The 22853-nt window shown below is 36.6% G+C and overlaps 3 protein-coding genes across 6 annotated transcripts; 2 read left to right on the forward strand and 1 right to left on the reverse strand.

The window, feature by feature from the left end:
- The first annotated feature begins 271 nt into the window (after positions 1-271).
- Positions 272-636, forward strand: LOC110737282 (ubiquitin-like protein 5). Its single transcript, XM_021917628.1, has one exon. It carries the CDS (start codon positions 404-406, stop codon positions 623-625), a length of 222 nt encoding a protein of 73 aa, XP_021773320.1. The 5' UTR covers positions 272-403; the 3' UTR covers positions 626-636.
- Positions 637-3501: 2865 nt separating this feature from the next.
- LOC110737283 (protein-tyrosine sulfotransferase-like) lies at positions 3502-17952 on the reverse strand. Of its 4 annotated transcripts, none has more exons than XM_021917631.1 (14): positions 17670-17952; positions 17501-17511; positions 17320-17399; positions 16573-16750; positions 16416-16487; positions 14122-14410; positions 12314-12451; positions 11906-12010; positions 11602-11749; positions 5579-5628; positions 5425-5487; positions 5198-5320; positions 4808-4933; positions 3502-4179 (listed from the first exon to the last, which is right to left on the reverse strand). In XM_021917631.1, the coding sequence occupies exons 3-14, from the start codon at positions 17366-17368 to the stop codon at positions 4024-4026; spliced, it is 1497 nt and encodes a 498-aa protein (XP_021773323.1). In that variant the 5' UTR covers positions 17369-17399; positions 17501-17511; positions 17670-17952; the 3' UTR covers positions 3502-4023. The 4 variants fall into 4 exon arrangements, with proteins under 4 accessions (XP_021773323.1, XP_021773322.1, XP_021773321.1 ...); XM_021917630.1 differs by having other exon boundaries at positions 17501-17538; XM_021917629.1 differs by having other exon boundaries at positions 17501-17951.
- A 2483-nt stretch (positions 17953-20435) lies between these two features.
- Positions 20436-21710, forward strand: LOC110737267. The gene is made up of 2 exons (XM_021917613.1): positions 20436-20896; positions 20978-21710. Exons 1-2 carry the CDS (start codon positions 20436-20438, stop codon positions 21708-21710), a joined length of 1194 nt encoding a protein of 397 aa, XP_021773305.1.
- The last annotated feature ends 1143 nt before the right edge of the window (positions 21711-22853 follow it).

Below are 22853 nucleotides of genomic sequence, written 5' to 3' on the forward strand. Positions count from 1 at the left end.
CAGATTATTTTCATTTCAGTTCAGTTTAGCTCTAATAAGTTTTTTTTTTTTTTTTGAAAACCTTTTAGCTCTAATAAGTTCAGTTCAGCTCCTAATTTTCTTCTCTAATATCCAGTTCAGCTCTAAAAAATTTAGTTTAGTTTAGTTCAGTTCAGTCAATGAAAACAAGCCCTGACGGCCTAACATCCGTATAAATATAAAAATATAAAAATAAATAAATTCTATAATCATGCGCCGACCTTCTTATGTCGCGTGAAATTTACCAAGAAATTCCCGTACGTATAATTTTCAACGGTATAAAAATATAAAAACCCAACCAACCCCCTTAATCAACAATTTTAGGGTTTACTGGAGAAAAATTCCCCAATTCAATTGAAGAATTAGATCGTGCAAAGTAGGAAAGATGATTGAGGTGGTGTTGAACGATAGGTTAGGGAAGAAAGTTCGAGTGAAGTGCAACAAAGATGACACCATTGGAGACTTGAAGAAGCTTGTTGCTGCTCAAACTGGTACTCGCGCCGAAAAGATCCGAATTCAGAAGTGGTATACAATTTACAAGGATCATATTACTCTTGAGGATTATGAGATTCATGATGGAATGGGTCTTGAGCTCTACTACAATTGATCTTCTTCTTCATGGTTTTGATTCTCTCTCTTTTCGCTTTTTTCTTTTAATTTTCTGTATTTTGAATGGTTTTTTATGTTAATTTGTGAGTGATTTTGGTCGAATCATGATTATTTGATTGATAATTTGAATTTTTGTTAGCTTTGATTGTTATATTATGGGATTTTTTGGTTTGGAATTATGGGTTTTATTTGTTTGTTGTGATTGGTAAAAATTATCATGGTTTGCTATTTTGGTTTGAATTTTTGTTGGTTATTGATCTTATTGTACTTTGAAATTGAAAAATTGAATTGGATGCGGAGGCCGAAAAGTAGAGTAAACCCCAACTTGTCGGTTGTTTGTCTTGAAGGTATAATGTTTAGGGTTTGCCACCAAGTAGTGAGCAATGTAAATTGTTTGTTTTGGGATGGGCAATATCTATAAAGAGTTGTGTTAAACTATCGAACCTCAATATAGTTCCACTTTCTTACTGATCCGAATCCTTGCAACACAAACAGAGTACTATTGAGCTTATACGCGTTTTAGTGTGTTGCATCCTTGCGAGGGCGAGTTATAGTTGATTCTTTGTTCTTCTTTGGATATATGGTCCAATGTGAAACTAATTAGCTAACAGGAACATCTTCGGGAGGAGTGGCTAAAGGTGGCATCTTATGGTGTTAACCCGAGGTTCTTTGAGTAGAGTTATTTAAGTGAGAGGGCTACCTCCATCTGATAGGGACTTTTGGTGATTGCGCGGGTTATTTTTGTAAATCCGGGGGACTTGTTGGAGATTATGGGGGCTAAAAGGAGAGAGTTTTTGGGTTAGTTGGGACAATCATTCATTACTGTTTCATATTTGGAAAGAATCTGAACACTAATAAGATTATAAACTCTGAATTCACTTTTATTAATACTTGGCTATCTTATAACGCTGAGTAGATGGCTCATGTTTTCGGTATTCTTAATGCAGGCTGATGGAGCTGTCGAGTACGAATGTGTTGCTCTTTACTGATTGTATAACCAATAGTATAAATGGTTTCCGATTGCATTTGGTTAACAAATAAATTGCCAAAGCATTCTAGATAATTTGTGATTGTCAAATATGTCAAATACATTCCAAGACATGTGATTGTCTGAAACTTGTAATCAATTCAATACTCCTTATTGTTACTTTGCCTCTGATTTCCCTTTCCTGTCATACCTGCTTAAATACTTCGTATTATAATATGCTGATGTTGTGAATTTGAGCTACTGCTTAACCAAATTATAAAATTTGGTAATGTTGTGATTTGTGAATTTCTGTTTATGTAGAATTTGCTAGGTATCCTACTTAATTTTCTAAACTACAATGTTGATAGGTATCCCTACTTAATATGTATTGAGGATTTGTAAAATATGCTAGGAGTTGTTTTGTAAAATTTGCTAGGTATATCTCTACTTAATTTTTTAAATTACAATATTGATATGTATTCCTACTTAATATTTACTGTGGATTTGTTAAGTTTCTGAACTAAATTCCATTTTTAAGTTATCAAACCACCCATAATCTCACCTCGTCCACTACAAAAATTCCGACCATCTTACATATGTGTAATACTGTAATGTGTCACCTACTAATGACATGCATAATCTATCACCTAAAATAATCAATTCACCATATTAATGGACGTAAATAGAACTTCATAATTCAAAATGATTATTCGACATCACTTGTTATACACGTATATTGATCGATTATGACTAGCACTTGTGGGTACTTAGAAAAAAAAATGCAGTATTTTTTTTCCAATTTGCTTTTAGACAATTCTCAGTGCTTTTTTATTTATTTAATTTTTTTTGTTTTGCAAAAAATTAAAAATAATGACATATTTTCTGAACACCAACTTTCATATGTGGCTGGCACACTGTGCGGCGAACCACATTTATTTATTTAATTATTTATTTATTTATTTATATTTTCTATCTCCTCTCATTTTCTCATTCTAGCTTTCTCTAACCGTCAATGGTCGGAGCACCATCTTTGTCACTGTCTTCGTCTTCGACGTTGTCAATCAAACCAGCCCAGATCTCCACCTCTAAATTTCGAAGCTTCAAACCCTAACATTTCCCCTAAATTTCAACAAATTCACATACAAATTAATTAATTTCATTCCCATTTTCAATTGATTCATTCGCATTATTGGTGACTTGGTACTTAGCTAATGTTGCTTCTTTCTTATTTTCACTGTAGTGATACTTTGATTCGTGCTCAGGGTCCAAAATACTCCAATTGAAGAACTTATTTCTTGAAACTTTCTTATTTCTGTGTTACTGTAATTTTTCGTGAAAGGATTAAGGCCTCTAAGGTTATGGAAACTTAGATATTAATAGGCCTCTAAGGTTACGGAAACTTAGATATTAATAGGCCTCTGATTGTTGTGGTGGTTGGAATTGGTGGTTTGGTGGCCGCTTTAGCAGTGGAATTGGTGGTTAGGTTAGGGGTTACTAGATCTGGTTAGGGGTTACTAAGTCAGGGGTTACCAGGTCGGTCAGGGGTTACTTTTGTCATGGGTTACTAGGTCAGGGGTTACTAGATGAGTTGAGGGGTTACGAGGTTACTTTAGGGGTTACGGGGTTATTTGGGGATTACGGGTTTACTTGAAGGATTACTAAACTCGATTTACAATAAATTATTATAGATCCAAAATTTGATACTTTCAAATAATATAATCACATTGAATGATATAATCACTTTTTTAGACGATATAATTATCTTTTTGTGAGTCATATTTTGAATTATATAATCTCATATTATGATAAATTCACTTTTTAAGTGATACATTTACCTAAAGGATGATATAATCACTTTTGTAGTAATATAATCTCATTTCGTATGATATAATCACATTCGTATAGTATACTAGAAGGTTGGGTCTACAATAAGTTATTGTAGACCGGGTCTATTCTAGTCTTTACCGAAAAATTGTTATACATGTAGAATAATACAGTACATTTTTTTTATGTTCAATGCAATTAACTGCATATCATCTAAACGAGAGAAAAGTACTCTACCATTAAAAATGGCTGCCAAATTCTATAGACAAACGAAGAAACTCTATTGTCTTAACCCGGTATTCTTGAAATATCTTTAATAGATTTTGAGAAGAAAAGACTTTGCCAGCGTTAGCCGCAGAGATATCCTTCCTTGTATTTGCAGTGACAAAATGGCAAAAAAATTGAGCAGTCAGGATCAAGACCACCTGAACAACTATAGTTTCAGTTGCTGTGCAAATCAATAGTATTGTTCATAATTGCCGTCCCTTCAAAATAGACAAATCCCCAGCACATGTCAAGCGATTTGATCAGGTGATGCATTGTAGGATGGCAGCCATTCATTTCTCTATAAACCTTTATAAAAATCTGTCTATGTTCAGGTTCTATCATATCTTAACTTTAGACATTCTTCTTCTAGCATTTACAAATACTGATATAGCAACAATCACCAAAACGACAGCCATGATTAAAGAGATATTTTCCCAGGGTGGAGCCGTAAATGAGTTCATCAGGATGCCGTTTTGTCTTTCCTGCAACTTGAGCTACATTTTGTGACAACAGGGTATGGTTATTTCAAACTTGCAACTAACAAAGCTTACAGTAACAAAACTCATACGGATTATTTAAATGCATTCATGCAACAACTTAACCAATGAGTCACCGATATCAATATATTTGTCAACAAAGTGAAGTTTATCAGAGGGTAGAAATGCTGATCTACAAATCAACAGTCAAACCGCCTTTTGCTCAAGTAAAAAAAGGACTGCTCTTAAATTTCCTAGAACAAAAAAAGAAAATCAAAGAGCTTTTGAATAGTCATTAAAGGTGTCAATCAACATCATTAGATTACTTCGAAGTCCAAAGGCCATAGGATGATGGAGGAGCTGAGACTATTAAGAAAATGCTTAAGCAAAGGCAAGAACTATCAGAAGCAAATGGCAGCTCGCCAGAGAATGAAATTAAGGATTGGGCATAAAAAAGAATAAGGCAAATATTAGAAGACGTGGAAATTCACACCTTGACCATTTTGGAAAAGCATTGGTTCTAACTGACTGAAAATAACAAATTTCAAAAACGGATAAAGGCAACATGATTGTGTTTCTTCGAATTAGTATTCTTGAGCAAAATTTTATAATTTAGAGAATAAGAGGCTCAGATTACAGCACTCACCAATTTTTGCACTGTCTGCTCATGTTGCCCGGCAAAGAGTTTTTTAGCATACTTGTAAAGCTCCATATCAAGTCTATTCAGTGAAATTATCTGCTCAATAACTGATTCTGGCACCTGACGGCGTGCCTGTAATGTAAGACTCCAGAGTGTCAGTGAACACCTACTGTCTAATACCCACATTGGTAATCTACAAAATATGATTGCTCAATATAAAATTGAAAGTAACATCAGTTAATACTCATCTTCCTAGGATCCTACAGGATTGCAAAAATGATAGTTTAAAACAAAAACACTCTCTACTTTTTGCCCAAGTAAAATATTCTTCGAACAACATAACCCAAAATGCTCACAATTAACAAACTTTGTTATGACATTACAACTGTCACACACCTCTTTTGTATAATTCACAGGGGAAATTCTTTTCAGAGAAGTGATTCGCCGTTGTGACTGCGACTTCCGCAAATTACCAATGCACGATTCGTACGATTCCATAAGTTTCCCAACAGTCATTTCCTAAATGGCTTAAACACCGTAAGTTACATGCTTCAAGATGAAAATAGGATGTAAATGATTTAGGACAATCAGATTATCAAAGAGATCAATCTTATAATTCTTACACTTTTTCTAAACTCTCCATCCGCAGTTGGTATGTTGCTTGGGCTTTCATCAATAGAAATACTCTGTAGAGCAGGCAGCATGAAGCATGACAAATCGAGAAAACTATTGCATATGCTCTTAAATGGAAGTACTAAAAACAGTATCACAACTAACCGTGTGTTGACCATGTTGAGATTCAGACGCTGCATGTGAATAGCTTTGTTCTGCAGATTTTTGAAGTGTCAGAATCAATCCTTTTGATGCATCAGAACCCCTAATATTACATAATAGGTAAATAATAACTTGGAATTGAGCATAGTGACACTATCAGTACCAAAAAAATATGCTGATTTAGAAAACAAACATCGAGACAGTAAATATGCTCCAGATCCAGTTTCAAATATATCTTAAAGCATAGTGACACTGTCAGTTTGTTTGCATAGAAAAAAGGAAGAGGGAAGAAGAAGGAAGGGGGAGGAATGGAAGGGAAGGGAGAAAATAAGGTTACATTTTCTCCAACATTGGAAGGATTTAGTTTATTAAAGAGGGAGGGAAAATGAATCCTTCCATTTCCCTTCCCTTCCCTACTACCAAAAGGTAAAGAAGGGAAGATGAATCCTTTCTATTCTCTTCTTTCCTTTCCCTCCAACTCTCTCAATCCAAACAATGTGACAATATACTAATAAAAAACACAATTGATTTAGAAAACAAATGGTGAAATAGATCCAAAAACCCTGGGAAACTTTTAAAAATTTTGGAGTGTTGTCCCACCCCCACCCCCCCCCCCCCAACACTCCCCCACCCATCGGTTCCTATCGAATAGGAAATATGCTCCAGAAGTCCAGATCCAGTTTCAAATGTATATCTTGGAGCATGGTGAAAGGATAAACTTTCCCCAAATTTTAATATTTTTAATTTGCAATTAGTGACTGAAAAGCTCATAAAGGAACCAACATTTTCTGATGGAGTAAACCCATCATTCCTCCAGAGGATCATGTTGGCAGGGAATCAGTCACCTAGCAGCTGAGGTAAGAGAAATTTCATCTTTTTGAGGTTCATTAAAAAAGAGTTTGCGAAATGCCAAAATCAAATTTAAAAAAAGTACTTAGCACTTAATACAGTCCCATATAACAGTAATAACACCACAACACCTAACTCAATTTATTAATAAGTCGACTAAAATCCTGTACTCAAAGGGATATACCTTCAATGATGTTAATGCTCAAGGATTTTACCACTTTCTATGCTTCCTCTGGCCTGTGTGCCAATCACAGTTAGTCACTAAGTCTGCCCTCTATTTGTTAAATTCCAGTACCATATTAATTAATGATAAAAATTCTGGCCTCTCTCTGGTTTCATTCTGGGCACTTCCCCTTTAGATGTAAAAGGGTTACACAACTGAACCTAAGTAATTATCAAGAGCCAAAGTCAGCCTAATTATGCTTAGACCACAATTCATGGAGAAGACATACACAAATGATGCTGTGGCTCTATGCACCTCTATTACAGATTACACCGCAGCTAATATCTGCTGTTGTGTTACTTCGAGTTGTCTACCAGCCTTCTGTTTTTGTCTAGCCTAAAATGTATGTTAATGCCATGAACAAGAAAAATACTACTCCCTCTGTACCTTATTTAGTAGCTTGTATTCCATTTTTGGGAAGCCAAAATTAGTGGTCTATTTATATTTAAAGAGTGTACTTTTTGACCAAATTACACCCTTTTTGATGAGTTATGATTTTTCTTTTATTTTTATGTACTTTTGACATTATTTCCCAACACTTTCTCTCTCCCTCTCTTTAATAATTGGAAAAATTGCTGGGAATAATCCCACCTTTGGGATATTTTTAAATAATCCGACCTTTATACTCAATCCGCACAAAACGGTCACCACCGGTCATGTAACCCGTTATAACAAGTTACATGATACGTGGCGGGCTGTGATTGGTCAAATAAAATAAATTAAAATAATTTATTTTTTTTAAAATTAGGATTTTTTTAAAGAAAATAAAATATGATAATAATAATAAAATCACCCACCAGGCCACCAGCTGCCTAAGCCATCGCCGCTGCCAATCCCCCGCCCCTCGGCTTCGGCCACTCAGGCCCCAACCACCGCCGGCGCCGGACAAGACCCCCTCTCCTGAAAATCCCTTTCTCGTCCAGACCCAGCCCCCTCCCCCTAAACCACCAAGCCCCTTCAATTCGAAACCCTTCCCCGTCCCAATCCCGACCTCCCACTTCCCCCACCAAGCTTCCGCCCCCTCCTCTGGCACTTTTTTGGCCTTCTCCCCTTCTCCTCGGCCGGATTTCGGCCTTCACCACCCTTCTCATGCCTCGATTTTGACCCCCTCCTTTTCTCAGCCTTAATTTCGGTAAGAGGATGTGACAAAATAGGGTAGGGGAGTGGCGGCGACAAGCGTGAGGGAGCTGCGGTCAGCGGCCTGGCGACCGGTTTGGGTTGGTGGTTGATGAGTCATATTTATATAGAGTTTATAGGCACGTTTATGCTAAGTTTATAGTAGCTTTTAGGTCTTTTGTTGCTTTTTAGGTCGTAAATAAATAAGTTGTTTATTTTTTACTCTATTACGCTCCGTTTGTGTTTTTCTTAATGTTTCAGGTGATTTGATAGACATTTGGACGCTTTCGTAGTGTTTGGAGTTGAATAGGACAATGAAAGGATAAAAAGTCGATGAATCGAGGTTGTTCAATGAAGGATATATATTTGTGCAATATTATTTTGAGATTTATATGCATAAGGAATGAATATAATATCCACAAGGGTTGCTATGCATCTTTCGGAAATGAATTTGAACTAGAAACGAAGTAAAACGATGTTTTACAAAGTGGCAAAACTTACCTTTGCTCACTCTTTTGATCATAACTTGAGTTATACAAATTGGATTGAAGTGATTCAAGTTGCGTTGGAAACTAGACTTGAAGAGCTTTCCAACAGTAAGTCACACGCCTATATACAACCTATAAATCAGAAGGTACAAGCCTGTGAAGTTGACACACTGCCCAGTAGACCCGAGCGAAAGCTCGCAAGGTAGCTCGCATAGGCCTCGAGCAATAGCAGCCCCGAGCGAGAGCTCACTCGACCAGGGAGCTATAGCTCCAGTTTACCCACGAAAGCAGCAAGCAAGGGGCATCGTAGCACGTCTTTTGCTTGGCCCTCGATTCCATCGAGCATCTTCGTGCCACGTCATCTTCTATCGTCCAATCGTTTGACAACTTGTGTAATTTATATTTTACTTTTCTTTAATTATTTTTAGATTAGTTTTAGGATAATATAAATACTCCAAGGGATATTATTTTTCCCTTATGCCTTTTTATATTTTTTTTAATTTTACGTTCGTTTTAGCTTTCTCTTTAGCCCTAGTTTTTTCATGGACAGCTCCATGGATTCCTCCATGGATTTGTCCTTGAATTTGTTACTTTAATTTATAGAGGTAATATTATTTCTTTACTTTAGATTATGCTTTCTTTATTAGTTTTAGTTTTAATTATTTATTTCATGCTAGAGTAGTTTATTTCTAGGGTTTGGGAATCCATGTTTATACTATGAATCTTGATTGATGTTATTGATATTTTAATTATTGATTTCTCTAATTGATAGTGTTTTGTTGTTAATCTTGCAACCTGATAAATTGTATGATTAATTCATGTTAATAAGAGTTTGAATCGAAAGATCTTACTTTTAGAGGCTTACCTACAATTAGCAATTCTGATTATGTTAGCGACCGAACTACATATGTTGAATTGAGAGCGTTAAGACCCGACCGTAGGCTTAGCAATTGCTCTAGATAATTGATTGATTGAATTGTTATTGATATTTGATAGATTTAGAACTATAAGCATGGTGAACCACAACCCTAGGTCTTTTTATTAATTGTTTTATTCCTATTTTAATTTATACTACTTCTCTATCCCAATTTCATGACATAGTTTAGTTTCTCCAATTTCTTAGAGGTTAGATTGAATACCATCTCCCTGTGGATTCGACCCTACTTACCCTACTACATTGTTAGTTGGTTTTGTTAGGAGTTTATTTTTGACAGGTGTACGACAACCTATCAGTGGTGGGGCAGAGAGGTGGCTGGGGTTGGGGTTGGTGGTGGTGATTGTTTTAAATTTTTAATTAGTTTTAAAAAATTTAGTTTTAAATAAGTTAATTAAGTTTAATTAGTAATAATTACTTCTTTATTTCCTTCAAAAAAAAAAAAAAAGTAATAATTATTTCTGTAAAAAATATATTAGTAAAAGTTTTTTTTTTTACCAATAACGTTGTGACATGGGTAGATTAGGCTTAATTAAAAAAAATTACCTATTCAACCGGTTACAAGTCACTTGGGAACATTTTGAGCGGATTTAGTATAAAGGTCGGACTATTTAAAAATATCCCAAAGGTAGGATTATTTTTTTGCGGATGCCCCAAAGGTGGGATTACTACCAGCAATTTTTCCTTAATAATTACCAACTATTTTTTTTCTCTCTCTCTAACCCCACATGCATATTTATATTCCCAATCATTAGTTTTAAGGAATCTACAACTTTCTTAATCCCCGTGAAAAAAATCAAATAGGCCACTAAATAAGGGACAGAGGGATTATATAGGAAGGTAAAGCCTCCTACAACATATATCTCCCAATCACTGCAATCTTGTTTGCAGATCTAATACTGGGGAGGGCAGAAATAATAAACAGCATGAACAGATGATTTTGGTAGGAATCAGATAGAATCTGGCAAGGAGAACAGCAGGAATTAGGGAGAAATACTAAGATAGATGGCTGTATATTGATTAAAGCAATAAAAAAAATACAAGTCCTTACTTTCAAGAGGCAAGGTCTCTCGGCTCTCTCCCACAAAAAAAAAAAAAAAAAAAAAAAAAAAAAAAAAAAAAAAAAATCAAGATAAAAGTTTCAATCAATATTCTGCATGCCTTATTATTGCATCCCTCAATTTAAAGCAGAAACTCCTAACACCCATAACAAACTCCTTTCTAACAGAGCACAGTCAGATAAAATCTTTCATAACAAACTAGAATTGAATTACTTGATAGCGCTCAAGAGCTCAAGTGGAGCTAACTGATTTTGACGCCTTTTTCTTACGTGCATAAAGTGAATAGTAGAGGAGGTTAAGGCTGATTCCTTGCAGGTTTGCTAATCATAAAGGGGCTTATACCACTGCTCGTGGTTACTACTATAGAGTAGTGAAGACAAGGTTTAGTGGGCCAATTAAAATTGTAAAAATTAAGTATTCCTAGATATAGCTCCTTCTGTTGGTTTATGATGCAGAGCAGAATTAACACAAGGAAACATGGATTTATACAGGGACAAAGATGAGGTTCATAATCTTAAAAGATTATTCAACTCTGAGAGCATCTCTCACTTAAAGTTTATGGTAGAAAGCTGAGAATGTAAAGGCATAATGCTAGTATGGCAACAGGGATAAAAACAAATTAGATTGAGTAGAAGAGGACTTATAGAAGCCAGAAGCATTGAAGTTGGAAGATGATATGTAATGTCATCCTAGCTATCTGGGAAGCCCTCACGTCTCATATTTTTGAGGGACAAGCAAATATTACTAGAAGCTAGAGTCGTTAGCCATCATTGTTATATCACTTGAGGCCAAATTAAAGTTGTACTGCCTAGAGCAATTAGCATTATGCTATGAATTAATTTAATTCAAAGCATATAATTTAGCATTATGAAAATGGGAGGGAGTATCAGGTAGTGCAATATAATTCAATTAACAGAGTCTTGAGGAGGAAGATAAATGAGTTAGTTAGAGGAATAATACTATAATTAGAGAGGATTAGGCAGCGATTAGCTTACGAAATATTAGTATTTTGGGTTAGCTTAAATTGGCAGAGAATCCAACTGTAGAAAATAAAAAATACCACATATTTACTGTAATTTCCTATTATTAATAAAAATAATAAACAAAATAAATCATCTTCCTTTTCCTATTTTCTGCCATTAATGGTGATTAAGCACAGTTGATTCTTAGCAGTTAAGCACATTGTATAGGAACTGACTTGAATATTTGTATAAAATATGAACTTTTCATGGTTGGTTAGATGATTAATTGTCCTGGTTAAGAGGATTACCAACTAGGCACCCCCTGCCACAACCAATCCACCTTCTGATCATAAAATATTCATCAAAACTTTCAAAAATTTCTGTACAGCTGACCTGTTATATTATTAGCTTGATGATCCATGCTAGAATTTGATCCTACCAACTGAGAAATGACTTGTGCACCAACTACATGTGCAAATGTTGTTGCAGATCCTTTGTGGTCTTCAGTCAATCCAACATATAACATATTGTCCAACCTCCTCTGCAAGATTTGGAAAAAAAAAAGAAGGAATAATTTGTTAGTCCAGCAACCTGCAGCCACTTGTAGAGAAAAAAAAAGGGAGCATTAAGGCTGCACCAGGTGCAAACTTGGTATATGTGTCAGCAAAACATCCAAGAGCAGAGAAAATCATGCTACCTTTGCCACATCAAGCACAGAATCCCCCAGAGAATGATACTTCTGAACACACATACGCACTTCATGTGACTCCGCTAAATTAGAATTATTTGTTAGTCCAGCAACCTGCAGCCAGTTGTAGAGAAAATTTTAACTACATGTCATCAAGAATATGAAGTCAGAAGAACAGGCAGATCCCAAAATTGACAATAGTAAGATATCATTGCACCCTGAAATACCATAGAATTGCATGGTCTTTCAGAATTAATTAAATGGATGCAAATGAGCATAGCCAGTCAAACTGAACCACTTCTGATCCAATGAACCATCAGATCAAAGAATGAGGCTTATAGCTATCACAATTTTAAAGAGCAACATAGCGACTGTACAAAAGAACAATGCTGATTAAGAAGAACCAAGCAGAGATACCTGAAAAGTGGCCCCGTTGTGAACGATATCCAAAGCAATTGGATCATTAATGTATTGAAGCAGCGGCATAGCAAAGTCTTCCATATTGTACGAGTCTTTACTAACATGATTTAGATTCTGACTCACCCTAGCATCTCTCTGTCCATGTAAACAAAAAATAATATCAAGATTTTTAGTTGAGCATCTAAATCTAAACATTCTAGGATCCCAATCAGGCACAAATCCCAACTTTATGAAGCATTTGAAAACAATATCATTAACTTCAAAAATAAAAATAAAAAATAAAAAATAAAAAATCAAGACCACCGCTAAGATCTAGTTTCCAAGAATGCATACAAGGATACATAGTCTACAAACTTAGTAACTTCTCAAACATACTATATGAGATTACACCAATTTTGCCATAAATTGAGTCTTTACGCACTTATATGTCTAGTTGCAATCATACCACAAACTACAAATAAATTGAGAAAATGTAAGGGAGAGAAAATGATAAAGTGAGAGTAACAATGTGCGAATATCATTATATAAAAGCAAACATACATGAATTATCAACATGTCACATGGTCTAAGTGTCCACCAGTCCTACCTTAGCTCCATTTGGTTTTCATGAGATCATGTTCAATGGGAAATGGTTTCCATGGAAGATATTTTTCAAAGGAAAGCACTATTGGAAACTAGCTTTCCTTTGTTTGGTAGCATACCAGAAAAGTTATGGAGAAAAGTAAACTGGAAGTAAAAGGGAGAGGATGGATGAGAGGAGAGAATAAGAAAGACAAGGAGAAGAGTGGAAAATGTGTTAATTACTTACAAAAGGAAATTGATTTCTGCCTTTGGGAATATTGCTTTCCATCCCTTTAGATGCCCCAAAAAAAAAAAAAAAAAAAAAAATGTTTGCCCAACCAAGCACTATATGTTTCTAACAAGATACTAATATAGTGAAATTTAAAAAGTGGTTGCCATGGCAGGCATAGTGGACACTACAGCATGATTGGGAATATGCATGATAAAAGCTTAAAGAGAAGATAATATACCAAATCAAAACATCAATGTACAACTAAAACAGGTAATTTTAGAAATTAATGATTTTTACTATGGTTATTTTCTCCTCTAATTTATTTATATAAGTATTAGCAAAGATAATTAAGTTAAATATAAAAACATCCAAAATAAGTTAAGCAAATTGATAAACTAAGTTAAACAAAAGCAAGTCCAGTTAAGCAAAATAGGTTAAGTAAGAAAGTTTTTACTTATTATTTTTCACGGACAGAAAAGAAAAAAGGGGAACAAAAATTAAATGCATTCCAAAAATCGTTTATGAGGCATCCTTGAACACATCCCAAAAGATGATCCGGTAATAAAGCATCAAAGGCTCACATGTGCCATTGTAAATGTAATAGCCAATCAATACCTGTATCACCACCACAATAATAGCATCATTTGGAGTAGCATTTCTAGTATTGCCATCACTACCACATATTCAGGGGTAACGACAGCCCAAAGAAGGAGCAAAGCATAAGAGAAGAATTTTTCTCCCTTTCAGACATGAATCTTGTAGAGTGCAAGGGAATGAAATTCATTCTAGATGAAACGTTTATTGAGCACTGTACTTGTGGTCTTTAATTAAATTAACTTTCCAGCAAGATTCCTTAACTCCCTATGCAAATTACAAGCTCTAAATGACATGAATGCAGTAGAAGCAATCAAAGCAACGTGGTAACTCAAAATTAATTATACAAATCTTGACACCATACATATGAATTTCACCAATTAATAAAAATAAAAGAAGAAACAACAGTAAGCCATACCCTAGAAAATAGGTCTTCTCTCATCCATGGAACCAAATACTTCCATGGCCATATATCTAGCGTGCTAACCACATTGTTTTTCTTTCGCAAACGTCCAGCCATTTGCATGGCAGATGTTAAGTTAGGATGCACCAAAAATCTAGCAGCTACCTCAATTGAAAATTCATATGTACTGAATACACGATCAACTGGGTTTCTTAATATTGTCACCACTGATGTCTTATCATGTGGTAGCTTGGTCATCATGCTATAATCATCATGAGTGACTAGCAACCTGCAATGAGCTTTTCTGCAGAAAAACAGAGAAGATATTCATAATTTGTACATCAAAATTGGAAAATGCAAGAGATTCCTACCAATATTTACAACTAAAAAGTTGGGTTGAAGAAAACATAAATAAAATAAAATGAGAGCAGTTAGTATAAAAAGTATAAATTACAAAATAAACCAGATATATAAGGTCCTTTCTATTAAAGGCATCTTCAAAAGGAGCAGCAAATCAACACAAATTACACGATTGATCATTTTGAACAGTTTGCTCCAACAATTACAAGATTCATCAACAATGAACGATAAGGGAGGTGTAGGATTGGGAATGACACTTTCTAATTACAGTATATTTTTAGATTTGAAAGTGCTATTTAAAAAACATAGCAAGTCGTGTTGACATGACTTTGATAAACACAGAGCTACCAGTAAGCCAAGGACTTTCTTCAAAATATACGAAGAACAACAATGTTGAAGTCTCAAAGAGTAATCCATGGACATACCTAAACGAAGCTACAACTTCCTGCCAAAGATCTTTTCCAAATTCATCACTAAGCTCACACTTATGCAAGGAACAAGTAGAAGATCAAGGGGGGTTACAGTTTGCTGAAAAGGTTCAAAGCTTTAACTTTTTTTGCTGTTTTTTCTATCAATCAAAGAGTCTATTTATCCTCTGGGGACTCAAGCCCAGTTCAAAACAAAATCATTACATATCTTTGACAAAATATTACCACTCATACCAACATCAATAATGTATCATGTGACTATGAGAGGTATTATTTGGTTTATTGCAATGAGTAATTTAAGATATCAAATCTTACATTTTTTTAATAAATATGTAACTAACAATATTAATGGTCAATGAAGTGCATTAAAAATTGTAACAAAGCATGTGTAGCCATTTCAGCAAAGTGGAGGGAGTAAAAATCTGGCACCAAAAAAAAAAAAAAAAAAAAAAGGAAAGAAAAAAAAAAAACAAGATTAAAAGTGACATCATAGGAAATCATTATTATATTCATTTGTTTGATGCTTACTCTTTGTAAAAATCTTCCAGTAAGTTTTTTGTACACCACTGAAATTTATACATATACTCTATAAAATAACCCACAACTCTCAGGTTCAAATTTTGCACCAACCTTATTCAAATTGTAAATCTTCTCATTCATTGTGAAGTAGCTTATGGATGTGGCATATTAAATCAAGAGTCTGGCATATGCAGCTTCTCTGTTATCACAAGGATAACCTCCAACCCCTCAACCTGCTCCAGGTGGGAACCTTTCTTGTCTTTTCTGCTTTTGCACAATTAGACCCTTTCAGGCATTGATGTTAATGCTTGATGCATTACCAGCCGGTTGATGGAACGGCGCGGGTTAACAACTTTGTCGTGCAAATTGGTCAAGGTTAATTCGATTCCATCCTAATTAAGGCCTTATAGATGTTGCAATAGAGCATAGTCTCTCCAAAAGCTCTAATCCTATGGTAGTACCATGTTATAGGAACATGGAAAGCTAGAGCTCCCTTTCCATGAAAGTTCCTTTATAATTATAGTGCGTGGCATGGGACCTATCTTTACTTCTCTATTTTTGCACATTTAAATGGATCTTCTATCACATATTATAATATCAAAAGATATTCTACTTGAACACCCATATAGTATTATATTTCTGTGTACATCATCCTACCTCCAAATGATCACACATTCACAACTCAAATTTTCAACAACGAAAACCATTGAACCTCAAATCTAACAGATGACCATAACAACATTTCGCAAATAGAAAAGGAGAATGTAAGACAAGTTATCTACTGTTGCTGCACAAAATTCATCAACACACATTGAAAATGATGCTTGAACTTCTACCACCAGTACCTGAAGAGATATTGACACCAGTGTATTACATATACTCTCTCTTTGGCTCCTCACCCATTCATTTATAACAAAAGAGATGAGCCAGCCAAACTGGGGAAGGGGTAAATGGTATACAAAAACATTATAGACTAACAAAGGAAAATGGAAAAACTGATACCTAGGATTGAACCGCAATTTGTCATAGGAACGAGGACATTCCAGCTTCGAGGAGTACAACTTTTTCAAGAAACTGCAAACAAACAAATGTTCTAAGTTCCTTTTTCAACCAAAATAAAAATTGCAGCTTCCAACACTTTACTACACAATTCAGTTACCAGTGAAAATATGTGCGTCCTCCAGTTCTTGGTATATGTAGGAAGAACAACAGATCACGAAGCGTATGTTTATCTTCTTTAACTTCTTGACTAAGTTGAGAAGCGGCCCAATTGTTTACAGCAATCTCACAGCGTTGGTAGTCATCTTCATCAGAAGAGGCATTTACGAGCATAAAAACTGAATGATTGACAAGAGAAGAGGACGATATTCATCCAAAAGTCAAAACCTAAATACATGAAACAATAAAGCTTCACTATTGCACACAATACATTAACAACAGAAACAAACTTAAATAACAAAACAACGATACACAAACTGCTCGCCACATTAATAGGACGACAAAACCTCAAGTTTCATCTACATATCAGATTCCTACCATCTCAACAATAGCCCCATCCAATACCCGGCGACAAAGTCAAGAAAAAAGGATTGACATTCTGGGGTGAAGCAGTCAAGTGTGCACTGTACTGGATGAACCGAGTTTTCCATCAATTCCCCTCGGCCATTACAAAGACAAGGTTAATTGTTCTCTTGATAGCAACTTCTTATCATTTCTGACACATGCTAAATTGCTAAGTAGCCTAAGTTTTAAGAGTTTCCAAAATCAATACATTTTATATTCTCGTACACTAAAAAATCCAAAACTCTCTTACTCCAATTACAAGAACACTATAAAAATATAGCATTTAAAGGGAAAATTCAAAGCAATCAAAGAACAGCAGAAAATGAAGCAAAAACAGAAGTACCTGATCCAATAATCAAAATCGGAACAATCCATTTTGAATTAAAATCCATCAAACTTGAAGAATGAACACCTACTTAATTGCTGAAACAACAAAATTAGACAAATTTCAGTAACACACTACAAATTCATATCAAAATCATCCAAATTAATCAAATTTAAAAGAAATCTTAAGTAGAAATTACCAGAATTAATCCTGCAAGAATTGTGAAAGATGAAAACCCTAATAATTAAAAAGGGGAGAAAAAAAAAAGTAAGATCATACAATAATAGTTAACATGGAAAGCATGAAAGCAAATTATAGGAGGGCAAAATCTCGTGAAGGTGAAAAAAATGTCGGGAAAATGAGCAGACCAAAGCAAAGAAAGTGGTGTTGGTTCCCGAAAAATACGGATTTCGAGTGGAATTTGCCGGGAACAACACAGAGAGGAGAGAGAAAATAAGCGCACTTCTAATTGTTGTTGGTGTTGGTGTTGGTGGTGGTGAGTGGACTTATGGTGAGGAACTGAGGACTAGTTTAAAGAAAGAGAAGGGTAATTTGGGAAGTGGATTGTGAATCAATGTCAACTCTGTAAGAATGGGGTTTTTAAGATTTGATTGGGGTTGAGCAAAAATAATGTCGAATTTGGAAATTATGATTAGTTGTTAATGATTGGATTTGATCTGATTTTGAATTAAAATAAGATTTGATTGGGATTGAGCAAATATATTGTCCAATTTGGAAAATATGATTAGTTCTCTAATGATCGGATTTGATCTGATTTTGGATTAAAAGTTAAATGGCCAAATTAAAATGACTTTGACCACTTTTTTAAAAAAAATTATAAAAATTAAGTACAAATTAGCATGTGAGATCTTTTTAGATTCTAAATTATGCAAATTATCTGAATTTCTAACTTGGTCAAATATGCACATTGTATATCGCGCAAATGCAAACTGTGTCGAACTTTTTGGAATGGAGGGAATACTATTTTATATAATATATTAATTAGTTATCTAAATTGTTGAGGGCAGTGGCAGAGCCAAAAATTTTAAACCGGGGGGACAGATGAATATTACATACTATGACAAATATATTTAGCTAAAAACACCAATACTTAAATACATAGAAAGTTCAATAGTTAACGTGTACAACTCAAAAAAAAAACAAAATACGGAGTATTTAATAAAAAGGAAAAATTGTCAAAAATAATATTACCTTTAGGCGGTCTTTTAAGAATAAAATGACCTTTTGATTATTCCAAAATAAAATGACCTTTGATAGACATACGCCCAAAATAGAACATGACCTGTTGGTAGCCTGTTAAATATTTAATAGTAACACTTGGCGCAATGAGATAAGTAGCTGTATTTTTATGTTTTTTTTTATATTTTTACATTTTTCTAATTAATAAAAATAATTTTAACTAAAAAAAAAAAATCCCTAAATACCAAGTACCAACCCCAACCTACGAAACCCCAATCCCACATCCAGCACCTCACCCTATTGTCGTTTCTGTTGGGACCGGAGCAACAGATAAACACAATATCGGTAAGAATAATAAATACGAAACAACAAGAAAACAACACTCAAGATTTTTGTGGAAAACCCCTCCTCAATAAGGAGGAAAACCACGGTACGGATCTCCACTGACGAAAACAACTTTACTAGCAATAATTTCGGGAGTACAATGAGCACTACTATAATTACAATATTAGATACAATGTATTTTAGAATAGTCTACACTAAGTACTTTTAACGTTGGTAATTATTCTAATCCTAAAATACCCCTCACACTAATATTGTATTTGCCTCTCCATCACTTCCTCCCTCACTACTATAGCTATGCACTACTTCTTGTACGGGATAATGTCGATAGAAAGGTAAATAGGCCGAAACTTAAAATCTTGCCCATGCCTATTCTGTTGAACTCAATAATCCTTAACGGCTCTCCCCTCGGCCACGTGGAGAGCTGCTCCCGGCCACGTTGGCACCTGATGCGTTTAAAGTCGGTTTGCCACCTAACGTCATAAGGTGGCACCTGCTTGGTTCCTTCCCTATATATACCCAAGTTTATTCTCATATTAAGGCATGATCTTTTCTCTCTCTCTCTCTCTCTACATAATTACTTTCTCTCTCTTCATTTCCTCTTCTCCAGGTCACTAACTTTAGCATCGGAGCGGTTATTCCCGGATAACCCCCCGGGCTAGTTAATCTGTGTTGACTGTGCAGGCGCGGAATTGGACGGTAAACCTTTACTGGCCCCAAGAGATAACGGTATTAGAATTTACCCGGAACAATTGGCGCTAGAAGGAGGGGATAGTAATAACTTCTATCGTCCAAAAAGACCTCCAGCAGTCATGGAAGGAGACAATGAAACTACGTTGATACCAGAAAGGGAAAACCGAAATTATGATAGCGGCGCCCCAAACACCAATATGCCCGAGATAGTAGTGGAGGATGAGACCCACCTATTGCATAAGGACGCTATGGGCATACCACAGACGCCGGAAAGGATTCAAGCTACAACTCCTGATCCCTTAGGAGAGTTCACTCCAGAAGAGCTGGAGATAACGGCTAGGGTTATGCAAGCAATGTCACGGAAGAGAAAAGAGGCCGAGATAGCGGCCGCGAAACCCCGGGATAGGCAGACAAAGCCCGTAGCCATTAACCTTGAAGATCAGTTCCGACAAGTTGACCCGCAATGCACCCCACGACCACCACCCCTTGAAACAGTAGTACCGGCCACCGTGAGTAGGGGTGAATCTGAGTCATATCGGCAGGAGGCTAGCAGCGGGCCGTCGAGGCGAGTAATTCGCACTATAGTCCGACCGAGGACGTCACCCTTCGCGCAGGAGGTTCTTGACCAGCAAATGGAAAAGATTAAAATGTCGTCATGCACGTATGACGACAAGGGTGATCCAAAAAGGTACATTGCAGCATTTGAGAGCCATATGTTGTTGTACACTGACATTGATGCGGTATGGTGCAAAGTCTTTCCTACAACACTGGTCTGAGCAGTGTCAGATTGGTTTACTAATTTGGAACCTGGATCCATAGATGGCTTTGATACTCTAGTCAAGTTATTCACGGGTCAGTACATAAGCAATAGTGCGAGGTAAAGAACTTCAGGAGAGCTTATGTCCGTCAAGCAGAAAAGGGACGAGTCACTGAGGGACTTCGTTCGACGTTTCAATAATGAAGCCAACACCATACCTCGGTTACAGCAGGAAATAGTCGTCATGGCCTTGATGAATGGTTTGGCTGACAGCGATTTCAAGAAGTATATGGCACGGAAATCTTTTCCCAATCTCGGCGCAGCCTTTAACAAAGCGCATGACTACATAAAGAGCGAAGAACTTCTAAGAGCAGGAAGTCAAATAGCGTTAGCGGAGCCCTCTCGGAGGCACAATGCTCAGTCATTGCCGGAGAGCTACAGGGGGGTCAACAGGAAAAATCAGCAAAAAACAAATAGACCGACTAGAGGTCTAGGACGGTACAATAATGATACTCCCAGAGCAGCAATTTATTCTATAAACCAACACAAGGAGGATTGGAGTCGGCCAGCACCAATGATAACAAAAGGCCGAGATGTGAAGAAGTACTGCATGTTTCACAAGAATGTCGGTCATTACACATAAGAATGTATCCAACTCAAGGAGAACATCGGGGATCTTATTAGAAAAGGACATCTATCCCAATACCGGTTGCAAACAAGTACAAGCCGACAGGGATATCAACCGGTAAGACAGCCCGAATACCGCAAATCGGAAAACCCATCTGCGCAAGATGACGTCTACCCGCAAGACAACAATAGGGTTTATCGGCAGGGCTCTGCGCCCCCTGGACGAAAAATCACCATTGGGGTGATTACTGGAGGACCGGTGCACGGAGGATCGGTAAATGGTGCAAAGAAGAGTCTGTCGGAGTATAAGCACATAGTAAATGCTTTAGGAATAGATGAACGACCTCAGCCAAATAATATTCCTTCTGTGTCATTCTCCGAAGCTGACGCCAAAGGTGTAGTCTTTCCTCACGATGACCCGTTAGTGCTGATATTGTCGATAAGCGGGTGTGACATCAAGCGTGTGCGTATAGATGGAGGTAGCTCAGCGAATATCCTATTCGCAAGGGCATTTGATGCAATGATGATAGGTCGGAAATACCTTACACCAGTGTCATATCCGGTTATTGGCTTTAACGGTTCCACCGTTAGACCTGATGGTAGCATAGTTTTACAAACCCGAGTCGGAGAAGGATCAGCGGCCCGGGATTTGATGACCGAATTCTTAGTTATCGATGTGCCGTCAGCATACAATGCCATCGTCGGCCGACCGTTAATTCATGACATACAAGCCATTGTCTCCACATATCACCTTACGATGGTATATGTCTCTAATGCCGGCAAGATATAACGCATTAGAGGAAGTCAGACAATGGCAAGGGAATGCTATGTAACAGCATTAAAGCAGCCTGCCCGACAAGCTCCGAGAAATCAAGGTAACCAGAAAAGGGAACGGTCCCCGCCGACCCATGACCTGGCAATGACAAACTTTGATACAAGGCCCATAACTGTCCCTAGACCATTGCTAGGAAGGGAAACTGTTGAAATAGAATTACAACCAGGGGTGCTAAACCGCACAGTAAAAACGGATCTGATATGGATACCGAGATGCAATGCCACCTAATGGAACTCCTAAGGGAGAATGCCGATGTTTTTTCTTTCTCAGCCGACGAAATGCCCGGGATTAACCCAGAAATAATGGTATACAAGCTAAACGTGGATAGGTGAGCTAGGCCAGTAAGACAGAAAAAAAGGAACTTCTCTACCGAAAAAATTGAAGCAATACAGGCCGAAGTTAACAAACTGCTAGCGGCAGGATTTATCAAACCGTGCACATACCCTGAATGGTTGGCCAATGTCGTTATGGTGAAGAAGCCATCAGGAAAGTGGAGGATGTGTGTAGATTTTACAGATTTAAATAAAGCTTGCCCAAAGGACTGTTATCCCCTACCGAGAATCGATCGCCTGGTTGACTCGACCTTGGGCCATGCGTTACTGAGTTTTTTGGATGCTTTTTCCGGATATCACCAAGTCAGTCTCTACCCGCCGGATCAGAACAAAGCGGCATTCATCACCGATGCCGGAGTTTTTTGTTATAAGGCAATGCCTTTTGGGTTGCGAAATGCTGGGGCAACTTACCAGAAATTGGTGGACAAGGTTTTTGCGAATCAAAAGGGAAGAAATGTCGAAGTGTACGTGGATGACTCAATCGTAAAAAGCCGTTTAGCCACGGAGCATATAGCAGACTTGAGGGAAACCTTTGACACCCTGCGACGATATCGAATGAAGTTAAACCCCGAAAAGTGTGTATTTGGCGTCAGGTCTGGAAAATTCTTAGGGTTCATGGTCAGTGAAAAGGGAATAGATGCGAATCCCGATAAAATTGAAGCTATCCTTAGTCTCCCACAGCCTAAGTGCATTAAGGATATATAGAAGTTAACCGGTCGAATGGCAGCGTTGACGAGGTTCATCAGCAAGTCGGCCGATAAAGCAT

The sequence above is a fragment of the Chenopodium quinoa genome, unplaced genomic scaffold (assembly GCF_001683475.1).
Source record: "Chenopodium quinoa cultivar QQ74 unplaced genomic scaffold, ASM168347v1, whole genome shotgun sequence".
In the NCBI taxonomy this organism is placed as follows: Eukaryota; Viridiplantae; Streptophyta; class Magnoliopsida; order Caryophyllales; family Amaranthaceae; genus Chenopodium; species Chenopodium quinoa.

Bases quoted from the DNA above. Each gene is read 5' to 3' on its own strand.
- LOC110737283 (XM_021917631.1), bottom strand. From the start codon at position 17,368: ATGGATTTTAATTCAAAATGGATTGTTCCGATTTTGATTATTGGATCA. The intron at 5,629-11,601 runs GTCAGCTGTACA...AAAAATCTGCAG, and splicing joins TCAAGCTAATAATATAACAG to AACAAAGCTATTCACATGCA. The intron at 5,321-5,424 runs GTAAGAATTATA...TAAGCCATTTAG, and splicing joins ATGGAGAGTTTAGAAAAAGT to GAAATGACTGTTGGGAAACT.
- LOC110737267 (XM_021917613.1), top strand. From the start codon at position 20,436: ATGTCCGTCAAGCAGAAAAGGGACGAGTCACTGAGGGACTTCGTTCGA. The intron at 20,897-20,977 runs GTACTGCATGTT...GGATCTTATTAG, and splicing joins AAAGGCCGAGATGTGAAGAA to AAAAGGACATCTATCCCAAT.
- LOC110737282 (XM_021917628.1), top strand. From the start codon at position 404: ATGATTGAGGTGGTGTTGAACGATAGGTTAGGGAAGAAAGTTCGAGTG.